Source organism: Pleurodeles waltl, chromosome 8 (assembly GCF_031143425.1).
Source record: "Pleurodeles waltl isolate 20211129_DDA chromosome 8, aPleWal1.hap1.20221129, whole genome shotgun sequence".
Taxonomy (NCBI): Eukaryota; Metazoa; Chordata; class Amphibia; order Caudata; family Salamandridae; genus Pleurodeles; species Pleurodeles waltl.
Genome location: NC_090447.1, coordinates 1,500,801,499 through 1,500,826,195, shown reverse-complemented (window position 1 = coordinate 1,500,826,195; position 24,697 = coordinate 1,500,801,499). Strand labels below are relative to the sequence as shown.

Sequence of the window (24,697 nt, the reverse complement as noted above, 5' to 3'; positions counted from 1 at the left end):
TGGTTTCGATGGGTAAGTATCTGGGTCATTATCTGTGATGGGATCAGGGTCATAAAGATCCCATGTGTCTGCTATATGTTCTTGTGAATAAAATGAGTGTGTTGGAGAAGGCACTGGCGGTGGGCTGGTGTGAGGTGAGACAGATAACTGTGGAGAATGAGGTGAAGTATGAAGAGGCATTGGCTTCTTTTGTTTTTGCACCTTTGCTGGTGGATGTACAGTGTCCAGTTCCTCTTGGAAAACCAGCTTCCTTTTTGTTTTTAAAGGAGATGCAGTAACAATCCTTCCTGCTTCTTTATAGATGTGTATCCTGGATTGTCTCTCATCCATAATTTGTAGAATGGACACAATGTCCTACTCCTCCTCAGAGGTTTTATGTGCTTCTCTCAATTTTTTAAAAGTCCTTGTTCCTCTGTATATAAGTTTTTTTCGGTTCCAAAGTTTGTTGTTTTTTTGGTACTGAAAATGTTATGGAAGGTCTCGGCTCCGCAGCCGACTGCCGAATTTTCCACTCCGAAACGTGTTTTTTTTTTTTGTGGAGTCTGAAATGGAGCTTTTGATAGTTTTACTCGACTCCGAAGTCAACGGAGGAGTGGCCTTTTTCGGCACCGACCCTGAAGGATGGTCGCCAACAGACTTTTTTCGGGCCAAACCATGGCCTTCTGGCAGTGGTGTACCCAAGGCCTTAGAATGTTTTTTGTGCAGGGATGTAGGGGCAGACGTACTCAAATGCTGGCCATCTGTGATGGTTCTGTCATTCTCAGATTCCTGTTTGGAGACTGTGTCTCGGATGGAGACTGCTGCCTGCACCTGCTCTTATTCAGCAACGTTGAGATGCTTTTCGACGCCGTTTCGAGTCTTCGGGCTCTGCGATCTCTGAGAGTCTTTTTTTAACAAAACGATCGACAGGCCTCACAGTTTCCCTCCCGATGGTCTGAGAAAGTCACAAGTTACAAACCAAGTGCTAATCTGTATAGGTATACTTCGTGTGGCACCTAGGGCAGAATCGGAATGGAGCCCGATCCATCAGGCTTTCCACGTGGTAAGCTTGAATAGGCCCTAGTTGGGCGCACACACCCCGAAGGGCGAACAAAAATAAGGTTCCGACAGTACTACCGGTTCGATGCTAGATGGAGCACGCGATCAAAACAATGTCGACGAAAAGAAAGGTTTTCCGAATCGTAATCACGGAGCGAGAGGAAACATGTCTGAACCCGACGGCGGATAGAAAGCAAACTAACAATGGAGTCGATGCCCATGCGCAATGGAACCGAGAGTAGGAGTCACTCGATCCCGTGACTCCAAAAATACTTCTTCGAAGAAAAACAACTTTTAACACTCCGAGCCCAACACTAGATGTCGGAAGGATATGCATAGCATGTGTATCTGCAGCTACACATGCCATCGAACATATATATGCATATTGCTGCACAGAAAAACGACAGGCAATGTTTTACAGTGGTGAGACAACGTTTTGGCTTTTTCTATTACTACAGGAGTCCGTGCATCAATTCTACGTGCTAGCGTGCCACTTCTAATTATGGTGTGGGTAGTGAGGGCTGGAATCTAATTACTGCAAGCCTCTCTTGTGGCTGGGACATAAGAGGTACAAAGAGAAGCAAAGGTGGAAAATGCCACAATGCTCGCACATCAACAAGGGTTACAGATTAATGTCCTTAAAGTCAATCCTGAAGAAAAACAATATAGAAGTCCAGTGGGTGCCAACCAGCCGGGCACCTCCCCCCCACAGGTGTCCAGAATCACTGACTACTGGGTAGTAAGTGAGGATATCAGATATGTAAGCAACAAGCCAGGGCACACCAACAAATTCCGAGTCATAGATCCAAGTGGTCAGTCAATGAAGATAGGAGTCCAAGAAGTAAGTAACAGCCAGATATTTATTGGAGTATACACCACTGGGACATGTAGAGTCCTTTTCCTTAAAAATATGAAGCAGCTGGTGCAGATCCAGATAGCACAGAGACCAGCCAATTTGTTCTCACAGTCCTACTGTCCCTGCACTTTCCTGTGCAGATTTACGGGCTTCCAAAGTCATCGCAGTGGAGTCAGGAGCTGTTGGTGTCAGCAGCTCACAGTGGTCCAATCAATCCTCAACCTCAGCCGAAATAATAGAAATGCTTACTTGGAAGTTGAGCATATGACAGGCTCCATGGGAGTCAGGAATCAAGAATGGGATTGGAGTTGTCCCATGATGCTCCGACTCCAGGATGCCTGGAACACAGTAGAGATGTAAGGGCAGAAGTCACAGAGGAGCATGCAGCCAGCATTCAGGAAATCACCAGCATCAGTTTCGTTTTCAAAACTGAGTTGCAATTCATGGGAGTATTACAAAACCCATCTCCTCACAACAGGTTTCATATCTATTGTGCACTTCTACACAGTGCTCTCCTGCTGCCAGGAAATGAGTAAAAATTGATGGTGGGATCAACATTTATAATCTGTACTGGCAACCCTTTCAAACTATTCCAGGCCAGGGAGGAGGACTTATATTAACTCAAAGACTAGTTAGAGGCAAAGAGAGCCAAGTACTTTGCAAGCAAGCGGTCAATATACAAATCGCCCCAACACACATCTCCACCAAGGTTCTTCAGTGTAGGTGGTTTAAGATGATGTCTGTTAAATCTTCCTTCTTGTCAGCTCCTCTACTTCCAGGCTGAGATCTATGAGACACAGCACTGACATTTCGCTTATTCCACAAGGATGTGCCAGTCCATAGTCTTTTCTCCTTTAGTGACAGCAGAAAGGAAAGCTGGGAAACTCCGGTTAGAGAAAGAAAAAACAAAGGAGGGAGATGGATTTCCACTTAACTACCTTTCAACCTGCTGGGTTAAATACTTCTGGAGAGCAAAGGCGCAAGGCTAGGCAAAGACTAATCTGAGACATCAATTGGGCACTTGACTTCTTGTCCTCACACCCAAGGGTATGGTTCAATAAAGGCCTTATACACGCTTTGAAGGAGCCCTGAAATTCACACTACTGTCAAAAAGGCTCAATCCACCCTCTATCCACACAAGCTCCAAAATGGATTCCGGTATGTCACCAGTCACTCATAGCACACGTTCTGCATGCTCCTCCTGCTACACTCAAATATACATGCAACATCTTTCCATGAATGGAGGGAGGGGCCCGACTGCAAGAGACTAATAGACCATTTTAGGCAGGACAGTAAGCACAGGTAAAAAGGCATGTCTAGCTACTTGACACCACTGTCGGTCCTCTCCAACCTGGTTTACAGACAATATTCATTCTCAGTACACAGGGGGTGCCAAAGATGTGCAGTTTCAGATATGAGGGATGATGTCTTCCCAGGGGAAACTGAAGGGCAGAATTAGAATTTAATATGCTGTGCTCTAACACAGCCTAGGTAGGAACTATCCGTCTAAACCTTAGTGACAATTTGGTAGCGTTCTTTTTATGTTTCACTCTCCTTGTCAAAATTGTAATCCTACCATGCTTCATCGTCCTAGTTATTGCAATATATGCTTTATTATCTAAGATGCAGTTACTTCAATAAAACCTTATTGAACTATACCCTGGCCTTTGATTGTCCTTCCATCTGTGAGACTAATGTAACTGAGAAAACGGATGAGATCTGAGTGACAACGATTTCCCTGAAGAGTCATTTGTGTCATGCGCCCAGTTGCCCAATCATCCCTTCTCTTGGGTGGAGATGAGGCACTGCTGGTTCGCTGGAACAAAACCCAGATTAGGCCGACAGGTGTCACCTGTAGTGGTTTCAGACGCAGTCCCCCACAGCGCAAGTGATTCTGCCGCCCAAATCCAGTAGTCTCATTAGGATAATGAGAACCTACGCGGCAGGTTGGTCAATGTGCTCTGATCCTTCCCAGTGAACATAAACTTAACAAGCGAGCACATATCTTGAGTTGACTGACTTAATTGTGCTTCACAAGCGAAAAAGTGGTACTTCAAACTAGCATTTCACAAAAGGTTGTTAGTAACTATTGTAATAACCACACTTAAGTTCCAGATTTTCCCAGTGTTATTCTACAATGTAACACACTGTATTCTGTTAATGCCACAAGAGCCCCAAGGATTACGTAGACATGAACCAGGCATTCAACACTATGTGCATTACAGTTCTTATGATTAATGTCAAACCTGCCGTCTAAAACATGGCTAACACTTAACAGGTGCACTGATTGCCTTCTGATGTGGTAAATAAATCACCTTATTTTAGGAAGATCAGAAATTGTTCTACGTATACGGACAACTTTTAAATTGCTATAATTTACAAAGCAGCGCCATCAATAAGAGTTCACAACTTCTGCAAACACTACCGCTAGGATTCGGATTCCAAAATGGATACCTAAGTGACCTAATTTATACACAAAACCCTGTTCAAGTACATGTATTGTCTACTACAACCTTTAAGAGATCGTTCTCTATCAGTGTTATCCTGGATGGAGCCACATGCTGTCAACCCATCCAAGGGTTAACGGTTTTGTGATAGCGCTATTAAAAGAAGAGAAAGGGGTGTGGTTTACAAGCTTTATGATCAGGGACAAATGCCACTCCCTTCTCCCAACCATGCAGAAAAAACATCAATGACACAGGAAATTCAAGCAACAACTAAGAGCTGGAAGTTCAAGCAGTCACAACTGCTCAAAGTTCACACATCAAAGACACCAGAGGCCAAGATCCAAAGAAGTTCAAGAGGTAAGGAAGAGAACAGCTCAAGCAGCTATTATGCTGGTGAGAATCATCATTGCATCTGCAGTGTAAGAACTCACAACACCTGGAAGTGTAAGCAATAATATTTATTCTCTGCCATAAAAGCTGACCCGCAACACAACAAAATCTCAGTCAACGAAAGCAATGATGACATCATGCAACTGAAGACATACTAGTACAAATAATGCTATTGCTTCAAGCAACTTACGCAGCAATGTACTCGTGCACTAGCAGCTCACAGGTTCCAGGCCACATACATATTTATGAAACCAAGCAGCACTAGTAACAGAGATCCCAAAAGGAAGCAATAAAGTCCAAAGGCAGCAGAAGAAACAGCACCAGGCAACGTAAGAAAGAATTATCACAGGATGCACAAGTAGTAATAACCCTCAGCAGACTAAGCAACAATCACCAAGAGCAGTACAAGTAATAGAAACTAAAAGCTATTTAGCACTGTTACCCACAGGAAATACAAGCAATACTGATATCAATGCAGTATTAGCAATATTGACCCCATGCACTATTAGCATTAACTCTCCCATGCAGTTTTAAAAAATGTAATAATTAAAAGCAATATAACCAATATTTACCCCAAGCACAATAGCCAATAATGCAATGAGGCTTTGGGAAGCAAATTTGGACAGGAAGGCCTAAGTGATACAGTTTCCATCAAGCGTTCTCAAATTTAACAGTCATGTCATGCACACAGCCTCTGTCAACCTTCATGCTGATCCAAGAGCAGAAGGCCTCTTGAAAAAGGATCCAGAGCCTTGGTTAGTGCCGGGAAGGACTTCAAAAGGTGGCGTAGAAGCAGTTAAAAAAAAAAGGGTTCTGCTTACATTTTCAGTTGCTCTGAAATTTAATCTGATTTCTTACTGTTGAAAACTAGTACATTTTACTGACATATGTAGTATGGCACTCTTCACTACAAATGACTAAGAGAACCTTATATGAACCCACTGCAATATCTCAGACTAATAATTTTTTAGCAAACCCATAAAGCTGTGTTGGTCTCATAACTTTCTTGGACAAAGTAGAACAGTAACATACCACATCACTCAGTCCACAGCACCACAAGGCCATTAACATGGTGAAAATGCAAGAATTTCCATTAATAAAACATAAAAGATGGTTCAACTGTCTGCAGAGGGGTATGACTGCCTTTGCTTACCTGGTGGAGATGTCCAAGGAGGGCCTGGGCTTGGGCAGTAGTGATTGCTCCCCCAACAGGCACAGGTTGCTTCTGAAAATCCAAGCCATTCGTTTGTGTGCCTACATGAATAATATTAAATATCAGAAATAATTCGGCAGGATTTGAGTTGGTACCTTACAATATTACTCAGAAATCAAAATTTCAAGGCATATCCTATGCTACAAGGAACGTCTGTCGGCAGACATCTTCACGGACATGACTAGGATGCTATATTATTATATATTGTGCCTCTTTAATAGAGACAAGATACTGGGAAAATACAACCAACAGCAGGGCCATTACATCTAATGACAGCAACCTCATTAACCAATAGCGAACTGCAAAAGAGAAGAATACTCCACTTATAGTCTGAAAAAACCTAGATCTTTCAGTAACAACTCTTTTGTGCATGCCATGGCATAGTGGGGTCAGTGTAATTTCTCCTACATTTTTAGAGTTCTGGGCAATACAACCTCACGTCTTACAACCTTTGGGAGGCAAAAGTTATATGTCTTCCGAGCTACTCTGTAGAGACAGTTTAAACTGAAGCTAAATGAAGTGCTTTCCATCCCTCCTGGGGTAGGAATACTTAAGAGGCTGCAGGTATAAAGTTAAAGCACAGCTATGCATTCACCATATTTCAGTCACTGATGTTCCTCAGTGTCCGTTTTCAATGTTCGTCAACTCAGAGCACACAGGACTGTTTCCGAACCCAATGGTGGAAATAAAACTCCCTAAAATGGCTAGAACACACTACAGCATTGTGACCTTCCGTTTGATGTCACAGGGGGTTTCACACAACTACTCCTCTGATCCAATGAGGGGAAAAAAACTAAAGTAGAGAATCTTCCAGACTCAAGCAGTAGATGGCAGAATATTAAATCAATGTGCAGCATGTGAATATAAAACAGATTAATGCTGCAAAAAAAGACACTGGAAATCTGTATTGATATAGATTTTGTGAATACACAAGCAACCTTAAAAGTCAAAGGCCTATAGGCCACAACTGCTACTAACAAGGTTATATATAGATTCTGTATTGATATAGATTCTGTCAATTCCCAAGCAGACTTAAAAGGTAAAACACCTATAGACCAAAACTGCTACTAACAAGGTTACAAACAACATGTTCATCTTCTGACAGAAGAGCAATGCTGGAGAATGTGCCTCTACTGTATCCTGCTTTCCTGTGTCATCCACATAAGTTACAAAAGCAAAAGCTGCTGGGTCTATGTAACAGGTTAATATAAGAAATCAGGAGAATGAACTACAAAAGGTTGTCTGTTCACCTTGAGTTTTGGAAATCAGATCCTACAGAAAGTGTGCAGGTTTACCCATACTGCAGCTTTAACATCTGAAAAACTGGGAGTTGCTTGGTGTAAAAAGCAAAACCTGTTTCAGGAAATAAAGTATTTTGTGAATCTTCTTAGCAATGGATCATGCCTCACTGGTCTGCATGCACCAACACGGGTGAATAACTAAAGACATACTGAGCTGTTACCATAATGCATTGGGGTGAAATGACTGCTGACAGTGTGCTCCCACCCTCCATTTGTTTGAAAAGGATCCTTTGAGATGACAAGCTCTACTTGATGCCCATGCACTCAAGTGACTGGTAGAGACCTGAGAAGACTTTGAGAATCGTTTTGAGCACCCCCTAAAATGATGTGCTGCTCTCTACTGACGGACAACTATCCTGAAGCATGTGTTTGGAGATACACAGCACTAGCTGCAGCAACAAGGGTGAAAAACTAAAGATTGTTACTGAAGTAAGTGTCATCATACGCTGCAGTTAGCTGAAGTTCAGAGTAGTGATAGTAAAAACCATGCAGCCACTCTACATTTTGTCAGCCATTGAAGCAAATAAGGCAAGATGTACAGAAATCTCTTCAACCATAAACCTATTTAGAAAATAAAGGACAGGTGGTTATAGAGCAACACTCTGCTCCACGTGTAAGGCATGGTTGTGGAATTCCTGTAGCATGTCTCCCAAGACATATTGTTTGGGGTCAAGGAGAACATGTTTTCATGTTTATTTTGTCATTCAGACAAGCAGACACAACCCCCTGCAGCACAAACCCTTTGGAAGCCAGTTTACAGTACCCCATAATGGAGCAGGGAAGGGCATTGTCTGTAGTTAAGGTAATATTTGTGTACATATGTTAATGCTGTTCAAACTTATACTTATGAATCAATAATGAAAAGCTTTTATTATTAGGGTGAGTGCTGTAAGGAAATGTAAGCCGAGACTGCCCCGCTGACAGTGGTCCCAGTATAACAATGTGTACACACGTTTGCAAAGTTTAACAATATGAAGCTAGGTATAATGCTTCCAGAATGCTCTCTGATTAGATGCAAATATTTACAGGAGCTTGAGATCAAGACTGAGGAGTCTGCTTTTAAGTTAAATGTTCACTATAATGCAACTAGGAAAAAAACTTTCTGCTAAAGTACTGTGAAATTTTAGGTAGCATTTCTTTTAAGCATCATCTACTAAAATATGGACTCGTGCTACTGTTCTCAAAACAATATTCATAATGGAAAATTAGTGCAACCAGTATTTAGATTATGGGAAACATGGAAATAAACAGTCACTGACAAAGCCATTAAGCCTGACATTGATGGACTGCATTTTAGTTTTGCCAATACATGTCTTGTTTTAACATGGTTTTTGTAAAACATTATTGTTGTGGGAGATGGCAGGGCCTTATAATTATAATGAACATTGGCAAAAAGCAATAATATTTTTGGTCTCTAAGAGTGCACATTGCCACAGTAGTCTTTGGCATTGAACAAAACTACTTTGAGTGCCGATATGCTCTTGCGAGAGAGCAGAATGGTGTCACTCACAGAGAAGCCAGTCTATAGATTAAATATATAGAGAGACAAAATGTTAGTAAAAAATAAAAAAATCTTGGTTAACTCAAGAACTTTTTTGGGGCTCAATTCTTAAAGTCAAAAAAGTGCACCCATGGTGTATGCCTTTGTATTAGTGCAGTTGTACTGTTTTAATGAATTCACAATAATTTACAGACGCAGGCCAGGAAACTGTACTCCTAGAAAATATGAACTGCATTTTAGCACAAGCAAATATGTATGTGTAGATTTGCTCATGAGAAAATCTGTTGAGCGTTTACAAGTTCACTTTCCCTCCAACTAGTGTTTTCCCAATTGTGGAAGAAGTTTTATTTCTGCCCTTGTCGAGAGTAAATTTCCAAACTTTCTCAGTATGGGAAAAGATTAGTCGAGTGCTGGGGGAAACCCCTAAAACATTCAGGTTAGTAGGTCTGCACTGACTCCAAAAGCACATTCCAACCCTGGAACTATTGCTTAAGCTACCTGTAGCCCCAGTATGTAGATCTGTAGAAAGGTGGCAAAATGCACGAATTGCTGGAATTCAAACCCTACTATAGTATGATTCCTGGCACAACCAGAGAGGATATTATCAGAGCTCTTATATAATGAGATTGCTGCTATAATTTATTGTCGCACTACGTGCCACCAAAAGGACAAGTTGATTTGTTTACAGGACAAGTAGATTTATGAAGCAACCTGTCCCATGGACATGTAGATATGTTATTAATTCCACAACCCTGGTGTAGGGATTTGAAAAAAGGAACACAATCCATTGACCCTGTAGTGACCTGAGCTGCGTAAATTAGCTTAACCAGAATATTTGTCAGGCCTAAGAAGGGATGTGATTTCATTACAGGAAACTAAAACAAAAAGATCAATTGAAACACCTTCATCATCTGGGCTACAAAAAGTTAAAAAAATATTATTATTTTTTAAAGACATGGATTTCAACATAATACTTTTAAGGTTCTGAGCAATAAGCAAGGTTTGAAAATTGTGTCTCACTTCTAAAACAAAACAAACTTCCATCACAAGGTCAAGCATTTGGTCTCCAGCTATGGACAAGGGTCGTGAACAATTTCTAGCACATCAGAGAAATAATTTGTCAAGTCTTGTCGGTGATTAAATGTGTGGGCAAAAAAGCAGGCAAACCGATAACTTCAGCATTTTTGAGAAAGACATAATCTATAGAATCTCTACTGTTGCCTGCTCACAATACTTACTGCTGGCACAAGCAATTGAGCTGGAAGAAACAGAAAGATAAGGCAGATGGGAGTCTGTGGTGATTAGTTAGTACTCCTGTGGGCAATGGTGAACCTTACTCTCCACAGTTTTTACTCTAATGGAAAGTACTTTAAATACAACAAAGCCCCATGACAATGGACAGGTCAATTTAGAGGTGCAGATTTTTTCTTTTAAAAACATGGATTTCCTAAACCTCTGCACATTTGTAAGCTCTTCAAAAGTTTTGTACATTTCGCATATTTTTTGCAGTTCTGGAAAAGACCAACATTTTTCTAGTTATGCCCAACTTGCGCAGTTAGAACATACAAAAAAGGCTCGAAGAAAAGTCTCCGGATCCAGTCTGACGCCTGGGGGGAAATTCTAAGGTATGGAATCTGCAACTAGAAGTCTCAATCAGATAGTTCAGTTATAACGTTTCGGAGGATACGTATAATATTGAGAGATTGGAAGAGAAACAGTGCAATGGGTTAGGTACAAGTCGTGGTTCAGGAGTGAAACTGTAGTGGTTGATGACACATGAGCAGTTAAAAAAAAAATGTCCACTGCACTGTCACATCATTGTCAGGCAGGATTCAGACTACGTAGCTCGATAAATATACTGCTTTCTCGTACCATTCTTTCACTTCACACTATGACTAGCCGGCACTGCCACTACGCCCACTATCTGCTTCTAACTGGCACCCTCGCTCCACTCATCCGTGGCACCCTCACTCCACTCGTAACTGTCACCCTTGAGCCACTTATAGTTGGCACCCTCACCCCTTTCTTCCCTGCACCCACAGCAGACTACTCAACAGAACCTACAGTAGCACTGTGCTACTAGCTGCTCACTGTCATCTGCATCCGACTTACCACTGAACATCCTATTATTCACTGGTCCTTTTTATCTTGCTTTGGGGAGTAACAGCTCACAGAGCTCTGCCACTGGACAAGACAGAATACTACGAATAGCTTCCATCAGAAACATTCCAATCTTCAGCATGCGTTGGGAAGTGCTGCTGTAGTTCAATGTTGATGGTCATCTCAAAACCTGTCTGTTATGCACATAAAGTGTGCTGGACAACCATATGGCAAACAACGGAAAATTATTTCCGAATTTGTTTAGGTATCTTTGCATCATAGTTTGCATAACACAGGGAAAATGTTGATTTCATTTAAAATACAAACACAACTCCAAAGCACAAAGTTACGACAGAAGTAATAAGGGTACTGGTGAGGCAAAGAAAGAGGGATGGAAGTAAATCACTGCTGCAGCAGGACATAAAGCTATTGGGATGATGAAGTCAAAAGCTTATCCTACATACAAGAGCCTCCCCTGAGTTTACAGAATAATCTCTGAAGCCAAGCTCTTTCAATTGCAATTAATCTTTAGGCTTTGCCAAAAGGGGTACCAACCCACCAATCTGCTAATAAACCTAATGGAAAGGTGGTACAAAAGTATGCATTAATTACAGTTCATTTATGTATGTAACATGTTTTATAGTTGCACACTGTGAAACATGCTGAGGATGTTTTATATATGCTCAGTGTCAATTTGCAAAGGTATGGCACATGGCCATTTTTTCCACATATCTTTCCAAATACAGAGCAATTACTCAGCAGTCCAGGTCTCAATTTTCACACTTTGTCACACTTAAAATGATTAGTTTGAGAAAATAAATTAACTTGAAATTAATACCTGTGTTTCCATCCCCACTTTCTGTTGAAGCTTTATTTGTTTCTGACGAAGTGTTCATTCTCGAGTCTGAAATTACAAGAATATGGGGTTTAAATCTTTTTTGTCAACAAATGTTAAGTGTGTGGCAAGAAAGGTAGCAGAAAACATTGTGTTGAGAGAGACAAAATGGAAGGGGAGAGAGTAGGAGAGCATGTGCTGACAGATCATTTTAGCAGTAATATATCAGGACTAACGTTTATTCTGTGGACCAATCCTGGGCAATGCATTAAAGACTATATCAATGATTCCAAGGGACACAAATCATCAAAGATATGTTTATGTCACGTGACCAACTTAAACAGTTTAGAGTATTTAACAAAGGTTACAGGGACATTATAGTTAGGTTCTGAATTTCCTCGCACAAAACCATAGAACCACAGCCCTAAGGTAAATATAATACACTGTTTTCTCATCAATAAATTTATTGCAAATGTTGTAGTAGTAATATCAAGGATGCCGGAGAAGGTGTCATTAATGATGTAATATGTGGCGTATTTAGCTGTTCATGGGCTTGAGTTATAGTTACATGAGTTAACCATCACTTCTGATTTTCTATGGTTTTGTGTGAGGAAATACAGACCTGAACTAGAACGGCCCTTTAACCTTTGTTTTTTCAGTAAATTTCTAGGACGTAAATATACCCAGCCCACGCCTGGCTTTTGGCCATGCACAGTGGGGGTTGACTACAGGGCCTGGCCTATGACCCAGACTGGCACCCAACCCTCCTGCATGCACCCAAACACAAGCTGTGCACGGCCAGAGGCCCTGCGCAGCATGTGGTTGGATGCTGTGGGTGTTTTTTTGGGGGGTTTCCCAATTTTTCTCTGGAATCCCAGATCCACCAGTGGATCCACTGATTCAACGGGGGAAAAATATTTGGGCAATTTTTTGCCCACAAGGGGTCCCTACAGGGTCAGGATTCCTGCATCCTGAACCCTTAAGTGTTTTGCACTCTTCTATTCCCACCCTTGAGCCAATGCAACAAACAAAATGGCAGCCTCAACTTGCTTATCCCTCAGATTTGCAGATACGGACCTGGATCTGTGTGGGTCTGGGTCTGCGTCCATATATATCTATATTTTTTGGCCTCCCAAACTACTAAACGGATTTACACCAAACCCACAAAAAGAGCTATCTGCGGAACAGGATCTAGCTTCCTGCCAAATTTGGTGTAACGCCGTTCAGCAGTTTAGGTTGTAGGCGAGTCTAAAGACCCTATGGAAAAATGAATGGGGAAAGCACATTTTGGGACCCCCCGCCCCTTTTTATTTTCAGGCCCCAGAGAGCCGCTGAACTGACCACAGTATACGTTTTGTGAAGTTTCGGCAAATGGTGCCAAAGTTACAGGCAAAACAAAAAAATGCCCCTTCTATGGAAACTAGGTCCTAACTACAACTAACTACTGGCGACCGTCAGGAGGTGTTATATATATATATATATATATATATGTATATTTTCTCCACTGAAGAAAACAAAGGTTACAGGGACGTTATAGTTAGGCTCCCATTTTATACGTACAACACCAACAAAATTCACCTGTTAGAGTTATCTCAAGTTACTATAACTCATTCCCTAACTATAACTTGCGCCCCCACCAGGCACAGTTTTTTTTGTCAAAAATGCTACTGTTAATTTTAGACTGATATTACCAATGATGTTATCAAAGATGTCACGAGTGTCGTAATATGTGGGGTAATTAGTGCATGGCGAAAGCACGAGTTATAGTTACTTTGGGCATGAGTTATAGTTACTTGAGATAACTTTACAACAGGTGAAGTTCTATGGTTTTGTACGTTTAAAATGTGAGCCTAACTATAACGTCCCAGTAACCTTTGTTTTTTTCTGTGAATTTCTATGGTTTTTTTTTACGTGTAGTGTTTTTCATTACTATACATTAATCCAATCACCACCACGCAGGGCCTTTGGCAGTGCGCCGCAGCAGTTGGCCACACGGCAGCCAACCCTCTATAGGCACCTAACTTTACCTTACACCAACCTTAGTGCACGGCCTTTGTCCATGCACAGCAGGAGGCCTGGCCTGCAGCCAGTCCCTGCGGCCAACCCCCCTAGCCAACCAATCCTACTTTGCACACATCCCTTTGGCCATATGCGGAAGGAGTAGGCCGCAGCTTCTCTTGCTGTGTGTGAGAATAAGTGTAAAAGTGTCTTAGTGGGTGCATCAGTGTCTGTGCAGCTCTGTGAGTGGGTGCATGAGGGTGTCAGTGGGTCTATGAGTGGATGTGTGTTGGTCGGTAATTGGGTGTGTGAGAGTCTGACTGGGGCTGTGAGTGGGTGCACGAGGGTCAGAGTGGGTCTGGGAGTGGGAGAGAGATTGAAAGAGAAAGAATGAGCAGAGAGAGAGTTTTTTAGCTTTGATAGATGATATAATGAGATATTTCTGAACAAATTGAAAAGAAAAATGTATTTGTCAATTAAATGTATTTGTCAGTATGAACCTTAAACATTTGAAGTTTAAAAATAATTAAAGGAGAGAATTGATCACAGACACGCCTGGAGTAGAACCCTCAACTTTCAGCATAAGGGTTTGAGACCGCAAGTGTTAGCCCACTATTTGTTTTTTCCTTCCTTCAATTTTCAATTTTTTTCCTTTATGTGCTATCTGGGACCACGGTGGGGAGCCTCAAGGCCTTCCCTGCAGTACCTGCCAATTGTTTTTTTTTATGCTTTTAAATTTTGCCCTTTACAAGCTATCTGGGACCGCAGGGAGACCCTCAAGGCCTCCCCTGCGGTGCCAGCCCGCTCAACAATCCTGCGGGAGTCTGCACTGCTACACCAACAAAGTAGCTGCTTTTAACAGCAGCTCCCTGGTTTGCTGGAGCAATGTTTTCATCTGCATGCATATCTGTGTGAAGGGAAGACAGATGCAAATTCTGCTTTCTGACAGCAGGTCATGTTTGACAGGTCCTGCTGTCAGAAAGCGGAGTTATGTTTGCTTTTGCTTAGTGGGAGCAGTCAGCTCCCACCAAGCAAAAGCAAACAGTTATGTCCCGAGGGTGGGCACCACAGGACGTAGCAGGAAATGAGTCTATGGGATGGCAGTCCCCAGGGCCAGCAGTGGCTCCTCGAGGGGGGCACGTGCCCCCCTCCAATGAGGATATAGCCCCAGGGAGGAGGCGGGCCCAAGGGGTCCGAAACACACCCCTTTGACTTTTTATACTATTCGCCATGGGGAGGTGCTGGTCCTCGGAGCTGCAGGGGGTGTGGGTGTTTGGCCGAACCACACCCAATTTCTGCAACACCCCGGGGAGGTGGTGGTCCCCGGGGTGGCCACGTACCACCCACATCATATCAGAAGCACAGGAGACCATGATTTTGTTATACATTTATTTTTTTAAGAAATCCCCTTTTTCCCTGGGGTGTCCCTCAGGGAACCCAGCACCAGAGCTAAGGAGTCAGGGTGACTCTATCCTGGCCCCTTGCCTTTTTTTTTTTTTTTAAACACTATTTTTGTGAGGCTCGGCTCACGTCGAGTCCCCAGATGGCTGCCAACACGTCCTGGCTAGAAGTGTTGCCAGCCAATCAGAGCTGTGCATTTTTGTACACAAGCTCATCATTGTTCGCGAAGTCTTCACGATCACAGATATACAAATTCAGATTTCCTATTCTATCTCAAAAACTACTGAACGGATTCACACCAAATAAGTGAAAATGCAATCTGCCTACCAAAAGCTAGCTTTCTGCAAAATCCAGTGTAATTCCATTCAGTGGTTCGGGCTGTAGTCATGTCTAAATGTCCTATGAGAATAAACATGGGAAACAACATGTTTGGCCCCCCTTTTTCTCAGCTCCCACTTGGCGGATCAGCCTGAACCTTTCCATGGGCAACAAGAATCAGTGGGGCACTTTTTTGGGGGGAAAATTTCATGAAGATTCGTCAAATGGTGTCAAGGATAGGCAAATCAAAAAATGCTTTTTCTATGGCAACATGTTCCTAACTATACCTAGAAGCAACCTCCACTAGGATATATATGCGAGTCAATTAATTAAAAAAGTTAGATGGAAAAACCCAATATCATTAAAAAAAAAAAAGAAAATGAAATGTATTAACATCTTATCAACTCCATTAGAAACTAAGTGGCCAAATTTCCAGAAGAGTGAAGGCAGCACAGAGCTCTGAGGCAAGTATAACAAGCATAAATCCACATTTAAAAAGTGTGCAAATATATATTAACTGTGATGTGCGTATCTCATTAAGAGCTCAGAAATGTTCAAATGGTCATAAAATGTTTTCCTAAATGTATATACAGTCTCACTATTGTTACTGTATTGACTATGGTATATCCAATCAGCAGGTCCCTGTATATCAATTCTCTATTCAATTTTTAAATATAAAAATAATAACAGCAATGTATATTAGTGCAACTGAGAGAAAGGAGTGGAGTCGCTCAGAGTGAAGACACCTGAGAGGAAGGAGTGAGTGGAGTGGGGTCGTGTGGCCTAAAGTGGATTTGCATAGGAGTACAACTAAAAGGAAGGAGTGTAGCGGCGTGGAGTTGAAGTGGGAGTGCAACTGAGAGGAAGGAGTGGAGTAGACTGGTGTGGCCCAGAGGAGAGAGGGAGTGCAACTGAGAGGAAGGACTGGAGTGGAATGGCCCAGAGTGGATCAGCAGGGGAGTGCAACTGAGAGGAAGGAGTGGAGTGGCTGGGCCCAGAGTGGAGAGGAAGGTGATTGCAGCTGAGAGGAAGGAGTGGAGTAGACGGGAGTGGCCCGGAGGAGAGAGGGAGTGCAACTGAGAGGAAGGACTGGAGTCGAATGGCCCAGAGTGGAGCGGCAGGGGAGTGCAACTAAGAGGAAGGAGTGGAGTGGCCCAGAGTGGAGAGGAAGGGGACTGCAGCTGAGAGGGAGGAGTGGAGTGGTGTAGACCAGAGTGGAGCAACATAGGGGTGCAACTGAGGTGAAGTTGAGTGGTGCGGCCCATAGCAGAATGGGAGTGCAATTTAGAGGAAGTGGTGGAGTGGTATGGACAGAGTGAGGCGGAGTGGGAGTGCAGTGGAAAGGGTGGAGTGACGTGGAGCAGAGTGGAGTGAAGTGGAAGTGCAACTAAGCAGAAGGAGCAGACAGAGTGCAACTGAGAGGAAGTGGTGGAGGGAGTGCAACTGAGAGGAAGTGGTGGAGGGAGTGCAACTGAGAGGAAGTGGTGGAGGGAGTGCAACTGAGAGGAAGTGGTGGAGGGAGTGCAACTGAGAGGAAGTGGTAGAGGGAGTGCAACTGAGAGGAAGTGGTGGAGGGAGTACAACAGAGGAAAGAGTGGAGTGGGAGGAAAACTGACAGGAAGGAGTGGAAATGCAACTGAGAGGGAGGAGTGGCAGAGTTGGGGCAGAGAGGGGCCAGAGAAGGAAGAGTGGCAAAGCAAGGCCAGAGAGGGAAGAGTGGCAGAGCAGAGGGGGAAGAGTGGCAGAGCAGAGGGGAAGAGTGGCAGAGCAGAGGGGGAAGAGTGGCAGAGCAGAGGGGGAAGAGTGGCAGAGCAGAGGGGGAAGAGTGGCAGAGCAGAGGGGGAAGAGTGGCAGAGCAGAGGGGGAAGAGTGGCAGAGCAGAGAGGGAAGAGTGGCAGAGAGGGAAGAGTGGCAGAGCAGAGAGGGAAGAGTGGCAGAGCAGAGAGGGAAGAGTGGCAGAGCAGAGAGGGAAGAGTGGCAGAGCAGAGAGGGAAGAGTGGCAGAGCAGCGGGAAGAGTGGCAGAGCAGCGGGAAGAGTGGCAGAGCAGCGGGAAGAGTGGCAGAGCAGCGGGAAGAGTGGCAGAGCAGCGGGAAGAGTGGCAGAGCAGCGGGAAGAGTGGCAGAGCAGCGGATGAGCGAGCAGAGAGGCGCAGTGGGGGCAGAGCGGCATGGAGGTGGGGAAGAGGTGGTTCATCCACCAAAGATGGTGGTCAGCATTTAACCAAGGTCTGGGTTAGAGGGCAGGGAAATCCAAATATATCCTGCCAAACATGGCCAGATTTTTCACCATTTGTAACGCAGGGTTGTGCCTGCATCAGACAGAATCACAGTAGCACTGCAGCGAGAGCAGTCCTACACTCCTGATAGGCCCAAGGCTATGGACCTGTGCGGCAAACCTACGTGGCCCACTCTTATCCCTAGGCCCAAGTGGCAGAGGGGACGGAGCAGAGGTTCCAGCGGTGCCTGTGAGGGAGGACTGGCCCAGCTTTGCCACTGCATCTGGACATCGCTGGACATTTTGGTGAGATGCTTCAGCACCTGCTGCCACACCAGAGGGGAGACACCTGGGGTTTTCCAGAAGAAGAAGTGGTCTGGAGGGCCTCAGAGGTGGCGGCCTTGGTGAGGGCCCTTAATAATGGTGATCCCCTGCAGCGGCATGACCATCCGCCCAGTGGGCCCGAGCCGGCAGGCTTGGTGGCTGAGACAGCAGAGCGAGAGAGGACAGGAGCGGCAGAGGCCCATCTGGACTACATCTAGAGGGGACAGTGGCACTATCAGCCTCGAGCCTTTCGCGGTTACAGAAAGAACTTCCAACACACCTCCAGACACACCCTTTCAGGCACTTAAAAGGAGGGTAGATAAATCGTTGTAGAGGGCCGCTTGTAAGGCATGTAGGTGCTACTGGGGTGTATTTATGCCCCAAATCCTGAACAATGCGATTTCTGGGTCTCCTTGTCCAGGGTCATAGCCTAGTTTGTAGACATCCCACTGGGTGTTCTACTTGGGACAGTGCCACAGCTGAAACATTCACACTATCTTGGGCAAGTCATTTCAGACCATGCTGCCCACATGATAGACATGAACTGGAGCACACCCTTCCCATCAGTTCCTACACGGCACCTGCCATGAGAAGTCCTGGATAACCCAGTCTTCTGAGATACTGAACTTTGTCACTTAAGTCACTATTTTGCTGAAAATCAAGCCACGACCTATATGCATGCGGTCAAGTGGGGCTACTTTAAGGTATTCACCAGGGGTATGGGTATCCAGAACATCAATCAATCAAATACATTTCTTATGCGCACTATTCACCCAGTAGGGTCTCAAGGAGCTGGGGGAGAGGGGAGCTACTGCTCGAAAAGCCATGTTTTGAGGTGCTTTCTGAAGGTTAGGAGGTCCTGGGTCTTGAGCAGGTTGGTGGGAGGAAGTTCCAGGTTTTGGCAGTGAGGTGGGAGAAGGATCTGCTGCCGGAGGTGGTGCGTTGGATGCGGGGGCCTGTAGCGAGGGCGGCAGAGCGGAGCTGTCAAGTTGGTTTGTGGAAGTTGATTCGTTCGTTGAGGTAGGCCGGTCCAGTGTCGTGGAGGGCTTTGTGAGCATGGACAAGGATTTTGAAAATGATCCTTTTGTTGATGGGCAGCCAGTGTAGGGATCTAAGGTGGGTGGAGATGTGTTCGTGGCGAGGGAGGTTGAGGATGAGACGTGCGGCTGCATTCTGGATTTGCGAGTTTTCTCTGAAGCTTGGCTGTGGTCCCTGCGTAGAGGGCATTGCCGTAGTCCAGTCTGCTGCTTATGAGGGAGAGGGTGACTGTTCTTGTTTCTAAAGGAATCCATTTGAAAGTCTTGCGTAGCATGTGAAGGGTGTTGAAGCAGGAGGATGATATGGCGTTGATTTACTGAGTCATGGAGAGAGATGAGTCCAGTATGATGCCAAGATTGCGTGAGTGGGTGGTGGGTGTTGGGGGTGGTCCAAGGGTGGTGGGCCACCAAGATTCGTTCCATGCTGTCTTGTTGGGACTGAAGATGATGATCTCTGTTTTTTCTGAGTTCAATTTGAGGGGGCTTGCTGTCACCCAGTTGGCGATGTTGAGGAGTCCGGCATGTAGGTTATTCTTGGAGGTAGCTGGGTTCCTAGTAAGGGAGATGTTGAGCTGGGTGTCGTCAGCGTATGAAATGGTGAGGCCGTGGGGGCGGAGGATGTTGGCGAGAGGAGCCATGTAGTTGTTGAAAAGGGTAGGGCTGAGGGAGGATCCTTGGGGGACCCCACAGATGGTCTTGGAGGCTGTAGACTGGAAAGAAGGGAGGCAAACTCTTTGGGTTCTTTCGGAGAGGAAGGAGGTAAGCCAGTCCAGGGCTTTGTGGCGAATTCCGGGTGTCCGTTGAGAGATGGACAGGGATCTCAAAGAGACCGAGGAGACTCTGGCAAACCCTGACTGTCAAGATCCCCACGGTGCTGCCATACACCAAGCACTGGCCAGAGAGAGGCATACAACTCTTATACAGTGTCACTACTGTTATATCTTTGTTGCATTTGTAGCCTGGATACATTCCACTAGGGGCAAACCAGGCCGCCTCCGGACATGGTTAGCATGCCAGGAAACCAGTGCTCCACCTATCACCAAAATAGTCCCGGGCATAAGTCCTCCTCTTTGTGTTCACAGCAGCCAATTTTGCAGGCATTCTACGACGACTACTACTCGGACTTTATTGATCACCACCAGCCATACCCCTCTGTGTGGTGAGGGAGTTGCCCCTGATGTTACCCACAATCATTGAGTGCGAGGAAAGTGGCGACCTGATCACAGTTGTTGAAATAAAAAAGGTAATCCATGACTTGGCTGGTAATAAAAAAGCAAAGACTGGCAGGCTCCCTTTGGCATACTATAACTGTTTCTCCACCCACCTCACCCCCAAGCTGGTAGACATGTACAACGAGGGACTTACTACACGGGTGCTCCTGGCGTCCCTTCGGGAGTCCCTCCTCGTCTCCTTACTCAAACCGGATAGGGATCCCACCCACCTGTCCTCTTATTGGCCTATCACTATTCTAGGTGCTGATTATAAAAGACTTGGGAAGAGCCTCACAGACCACTACCTACAGATCCTACCAACATTATACATCCTGACGAAAGCTAGTTTGTCCTGGGCTGCAGCACACTAAATAACCTCAGGAGACTCTTCCACGTTTTGGACCAGATGGCGTGCTCGATTCTTGATCTAGGGAAGGCATTTGATATGCTATCCTGGGACTACCTCTTCAAGGTGCTGCTGGTGCTCGGAATTGGTTTGCGTTTTCTAGCCTATATGAAGTTATTTTGTGCTGCCCCATCCTCACGTATGAATCTGACGTTTGATCTCTGCTTCATTCCCCTATACCCTTCGGCAATACAATGGAGCCACTGGCTCTTCACCTCTGCTCAGAAGGTGTCCACTGGGGTATCCCTTTGGACGGAATCATACATGCAGTGTTATATGCTTATAACTTGTTGTGAGATGCCACTACAGGCGTCAAGGCTATATATGCAGCCCTCCATGACATTGAGGCAGAGTCAGGCCTGCAGCCATATTGGTTGAAATTGTGCTTCTTCCCCCTGCGCCATGACACCCCAGGTGTTCTGTCTTGGCGGGATACAACTGGCATGGGCGGGCCAACAGTTTGCTCCTTAGGTATCCACTTATACCACTCGCAACAAGGCTTGTTTTACAGTAACATTAAGCAGGCACTCACGTCGTTAAATCCCCCAGACTACATTTTGAAAACACCTACCCCCTTACCCTCACCAGCAAAATAGCCCTCTCTAAGATGACTGTCTTTCCTCGATTACTAATCTATTTCATCAGTATGCCAGCTTACCCACCCCAGTACTTTTTCCAGGAGCTGGATTCGATGCTGGGGAAATTGCTCTGGGATGGCAAGCAGCGGCAGATAGCTCTTTTGAGGCACCATCTATCTACCTTACAACGTTAATCTTAATACACAAAAATCAATCTCTCCCAGGTCTGATACCCAACCAAAATACATGAATAAGACTAAATGTAAAAGTTACAAGGCTACTTAATCAAGGGTCCAGTACACTTAATCAGGTTTAGTTGGAAAATTCTGATTCTCATCATTGCTTCACCTTGTGATCAGCCTCATCAAGTCAGAACTCATACCTCATTACACTCAAAATAATCTTGTCCACATATTTTTCTCCTCACCTAGGCATACTGGGAAAGCAATCTGGTAACCCTGGAAATACCTGATGTCACAGAAACCGCTTTAGTAAATAAAATACAAATCAAGAATAAACTATATGTCGGTGTGCATTGCTATAGATATGGTTACTTCTGTACACACCCATACACAGTGGCTTCAAGATCTGGACCACTCTGTGTTATGACGACATATAAAATAATGCACAGGTCAAATGTTCAGTTTCCTGTCTAATATTCAAGAGTACTCATGGAACTGCTGGAATTCTTGGTGTATGTAGGCTACGGCGTCCAAGGAAACGGAAAGTGGTTCCTATGGTTTCCTTTTCAGTAACTGATTTTTTTTTTAAAGAAAATAAGCTCAATAAAATATATTTTAATTAGTACTCACATTAGAATGCACACCCCTCCCCCCCCCAAACAAAAACAATTTGCACTTCTAAAGTTATGAAGTACTTTATCTTGGTTTGCAGTCAGCATAGGACATAGGCCCCAAAAGTGTTTCTAGATGTTGCTCTCTGCACCCTCAAATTTTGTTTGCCAGTGGTTTACCAGTTTTATTTTGTGAGTTTTACACAGCAAAAACATTTGTTCTGGAAAAGAGCGTATAGCGCCTTCCAGTGGCTTATCTCTTAACTGTTCCCCCATTGGCATGTCAAGGCAGAAACATGTTTTCTAAGAGTAGGTGGAATGTTTCATGCCGCCAACAGAACTGGAGGCATTTGGGTCACTCCATGTTACTCTTTAATGGGAAGTTTGTGCCAAAATCCGCCAATCACCATGAAGCAGAATTGTTCTTCCACAAGTCTCCCAAAAATACCAGTGTTATTTAGTGTCCCGTAGTGTGATTTTCTTCCGCATGCAGTCGAAGTCCTGTTGCTTGAGTAGATTTGCTAATTAGGGGCCAGCAATAGCAGCTGGAATGGCCACGCGCTCTTGCTTAACGCATGGTGATGTTTGCACTGACTTTTCCGCGCTGGACACGCTACCAGCGTTAAATTGCAGCATAAGTTGCGTATTTTTCATCTGTTGACAGAATCTTGCAGAGTTTTTTTGGTAACTCCGGGAGCTCTGATCGAACCCTTTTTCCAGGATTTCAGGGCTGTAAAGAGTGTGGCTAGAACCCTGTGCTTCCTGCTGAAGTCTCTAATCGAGTCGGCAAGGTCATGAGAGACAATAATACCAAGTAATTCCCTTTTTAGGTTCGGTGGAACATTACAGAATTTAGGTATTACAGAAAACTGCACAGTTTGCCAGAAGGGGGATTCTGGAAATCTTCAGCAGTGCTAGAGGGGACCTTTGGAAACGTGTAAAATGTCACCTATACAGATGTCATTACAATTCAATATAATTCAATACCTGGGTGGCTAGATTTGACAACAGCGCTTTCTTGGAGCATTTTGGCATCTTGCAAATTCGAATATGCTAACACATTATTTACAGGGGACACCATACTTTTGTTACATTTATAGATCTGTTTCCAATCCTCCTTTTATTGATTTTCTGTTGCCCTTGAAATTACCTTTTGTATTGTTAATACTTATGAAAACGTATGTACCCTTAGAAAAACACACTGGTTTGTGGCGCTTGGCACATTAGCTGCTTGTAGTCCTGCTGCTAAGCCTCTGATTTTGGAACTTGGGGCCATGGGTTCAAATTCCTGCAACGGAGTTAGGCTGGAAATTGCGAGACAAACAGCAAGTCATTGCCTGGGCCTAAAATTGCAAACGTGTGCAATGGAATTCAATTAAAAATGTGAGACATATTTTGAAATTCACGTGCACTGTTTCTAAGCAGCTATGTGTGCGCTATATAAACAGCGGCACATGCAAAGATTTCAACCCTACCAAAATGTCATACATTTCCAGAAAAGCTTTCCATTTGCCACTAAAGTTTCCAAACCTTTACAGTAGGAGAAACCTAAAACATTCTATACCGCTATTTAGGCTAGCGAGTTGTACCACTGTTAATGACAAAATTGCACTTTGGCTAGGTTTTCAAACACAGCACCGAAGAAGACCATCCTTGCCGCTTATTAAGTGGACCATAAATCCTTTCAATTTGTACTAAGTACTGAGATTGAAATAGCTTAAAAAAACACCTCTTGGAACTTAATTGTCCCCCAATTCCTTGGAGAAATGCCCCAAATCTTGAAAAAAGCTACCAAATGTTGTCCACTTTTTGCTGGCTATAGGTACCATGGAATTTACAAATTGCTATTATTCTTCAAACACCTCCTTAGGAGCAACCTTCGAACTCCTGAAGTTGGACCTCGAAGTCAAATTTCAAAGTGTTACTGGACAATGTTGTATGTTAAAATGCATTTTCTCATTATGTTTCTGAAATGAATACTGTTCAATACATATTTATCTAGCAAGTATAGTAGTCTAGGTAATCCGCTAATTTCAGTCTTATTTCCTGTTTCTTACCAACACATTTATGTCAAGTTTTGCTAAGATTCAGATGTTGCTCACTGTTTAATTTCACACTTAAAGGTTGCTCATTACCCAACAGAGATCGGGGATCCCTGCTCTACAACAGTCTCCAAGCTCATCACGGTGAAAAAGACACTAGCACTCGGGTGCTATAAAAGCTCTTAGGTTCCCAGAGTGAGACGGTTTATGTTGCTTTATGTGCAAAAGCTGCACAGATGTCGGTCTTTGTGCCTCTTTGCCAACTTCTAATTAAGGACACAACAGATCCAAATGCAATGCATCTTACATCAGCGCTACAGAGCACACAGTAGCTTCACAAGAACCTCTGCCTTGCTTCAACAGCCAAAAGTAACTGCAGGTGGTGGCATCTCACCCACCAGAAACATGCGTCGGCTCAGAAGTAGCACTCGTGTTGCCTGATGACAAGACCGGTTGGGCCATTCCACAGATCATTAGTGAGGTCACTGTCAGCACATTGCCCACCTTGTGGCGCGCCTAGAAGAGGGGGCCTGAAGCTGTGGCTTCAAGCCCCTCTGTGTCCCCAACATCTTGATGAGCGTACAACTGCTTTTGCTGTGTGTTTGGCAGCAGAAAGGTTGTCAAGGGTGCCGGTGTGGCTATCAGCACTGTGTACAGTACAATTACAGCATACGGATAGGCGGTTTGAGATGA

General features: G+C 44.2%; 1 protein-coding gene across 11 annotated transcripts in view; it reads right to left on the bottom strand.

Annotated features, from left to right (window-relative positions):
• Window positions 1-24,697, bottom strand: part of POU2F1 (POU class 2 homeobox 1) — a 511,154-nt gene that overhangs the window by 375,768 nt on the left and 110,689 nt on the right. For all 11 annotated transcript variants that reach the window (XM_069202748.1, XM_069202752.1, XM_069202754.1 and 8 more), the window contains exons 4-5: window positions 11,685-11,750; window positions 5,885-5,985 (exon numbers count right to left, since the gene is read on the bottom strand). In XM_069202748.1, coding sequence (XP_069058849.1) covers window positions 5,885-5,985; window positions 11,685-11,750 — 167 coding nt within the window. The remainder of the gene's footprint in view (window positions 1-5,884; window positions 5,986-11,684; window positions 11,751-24,697) is intronic.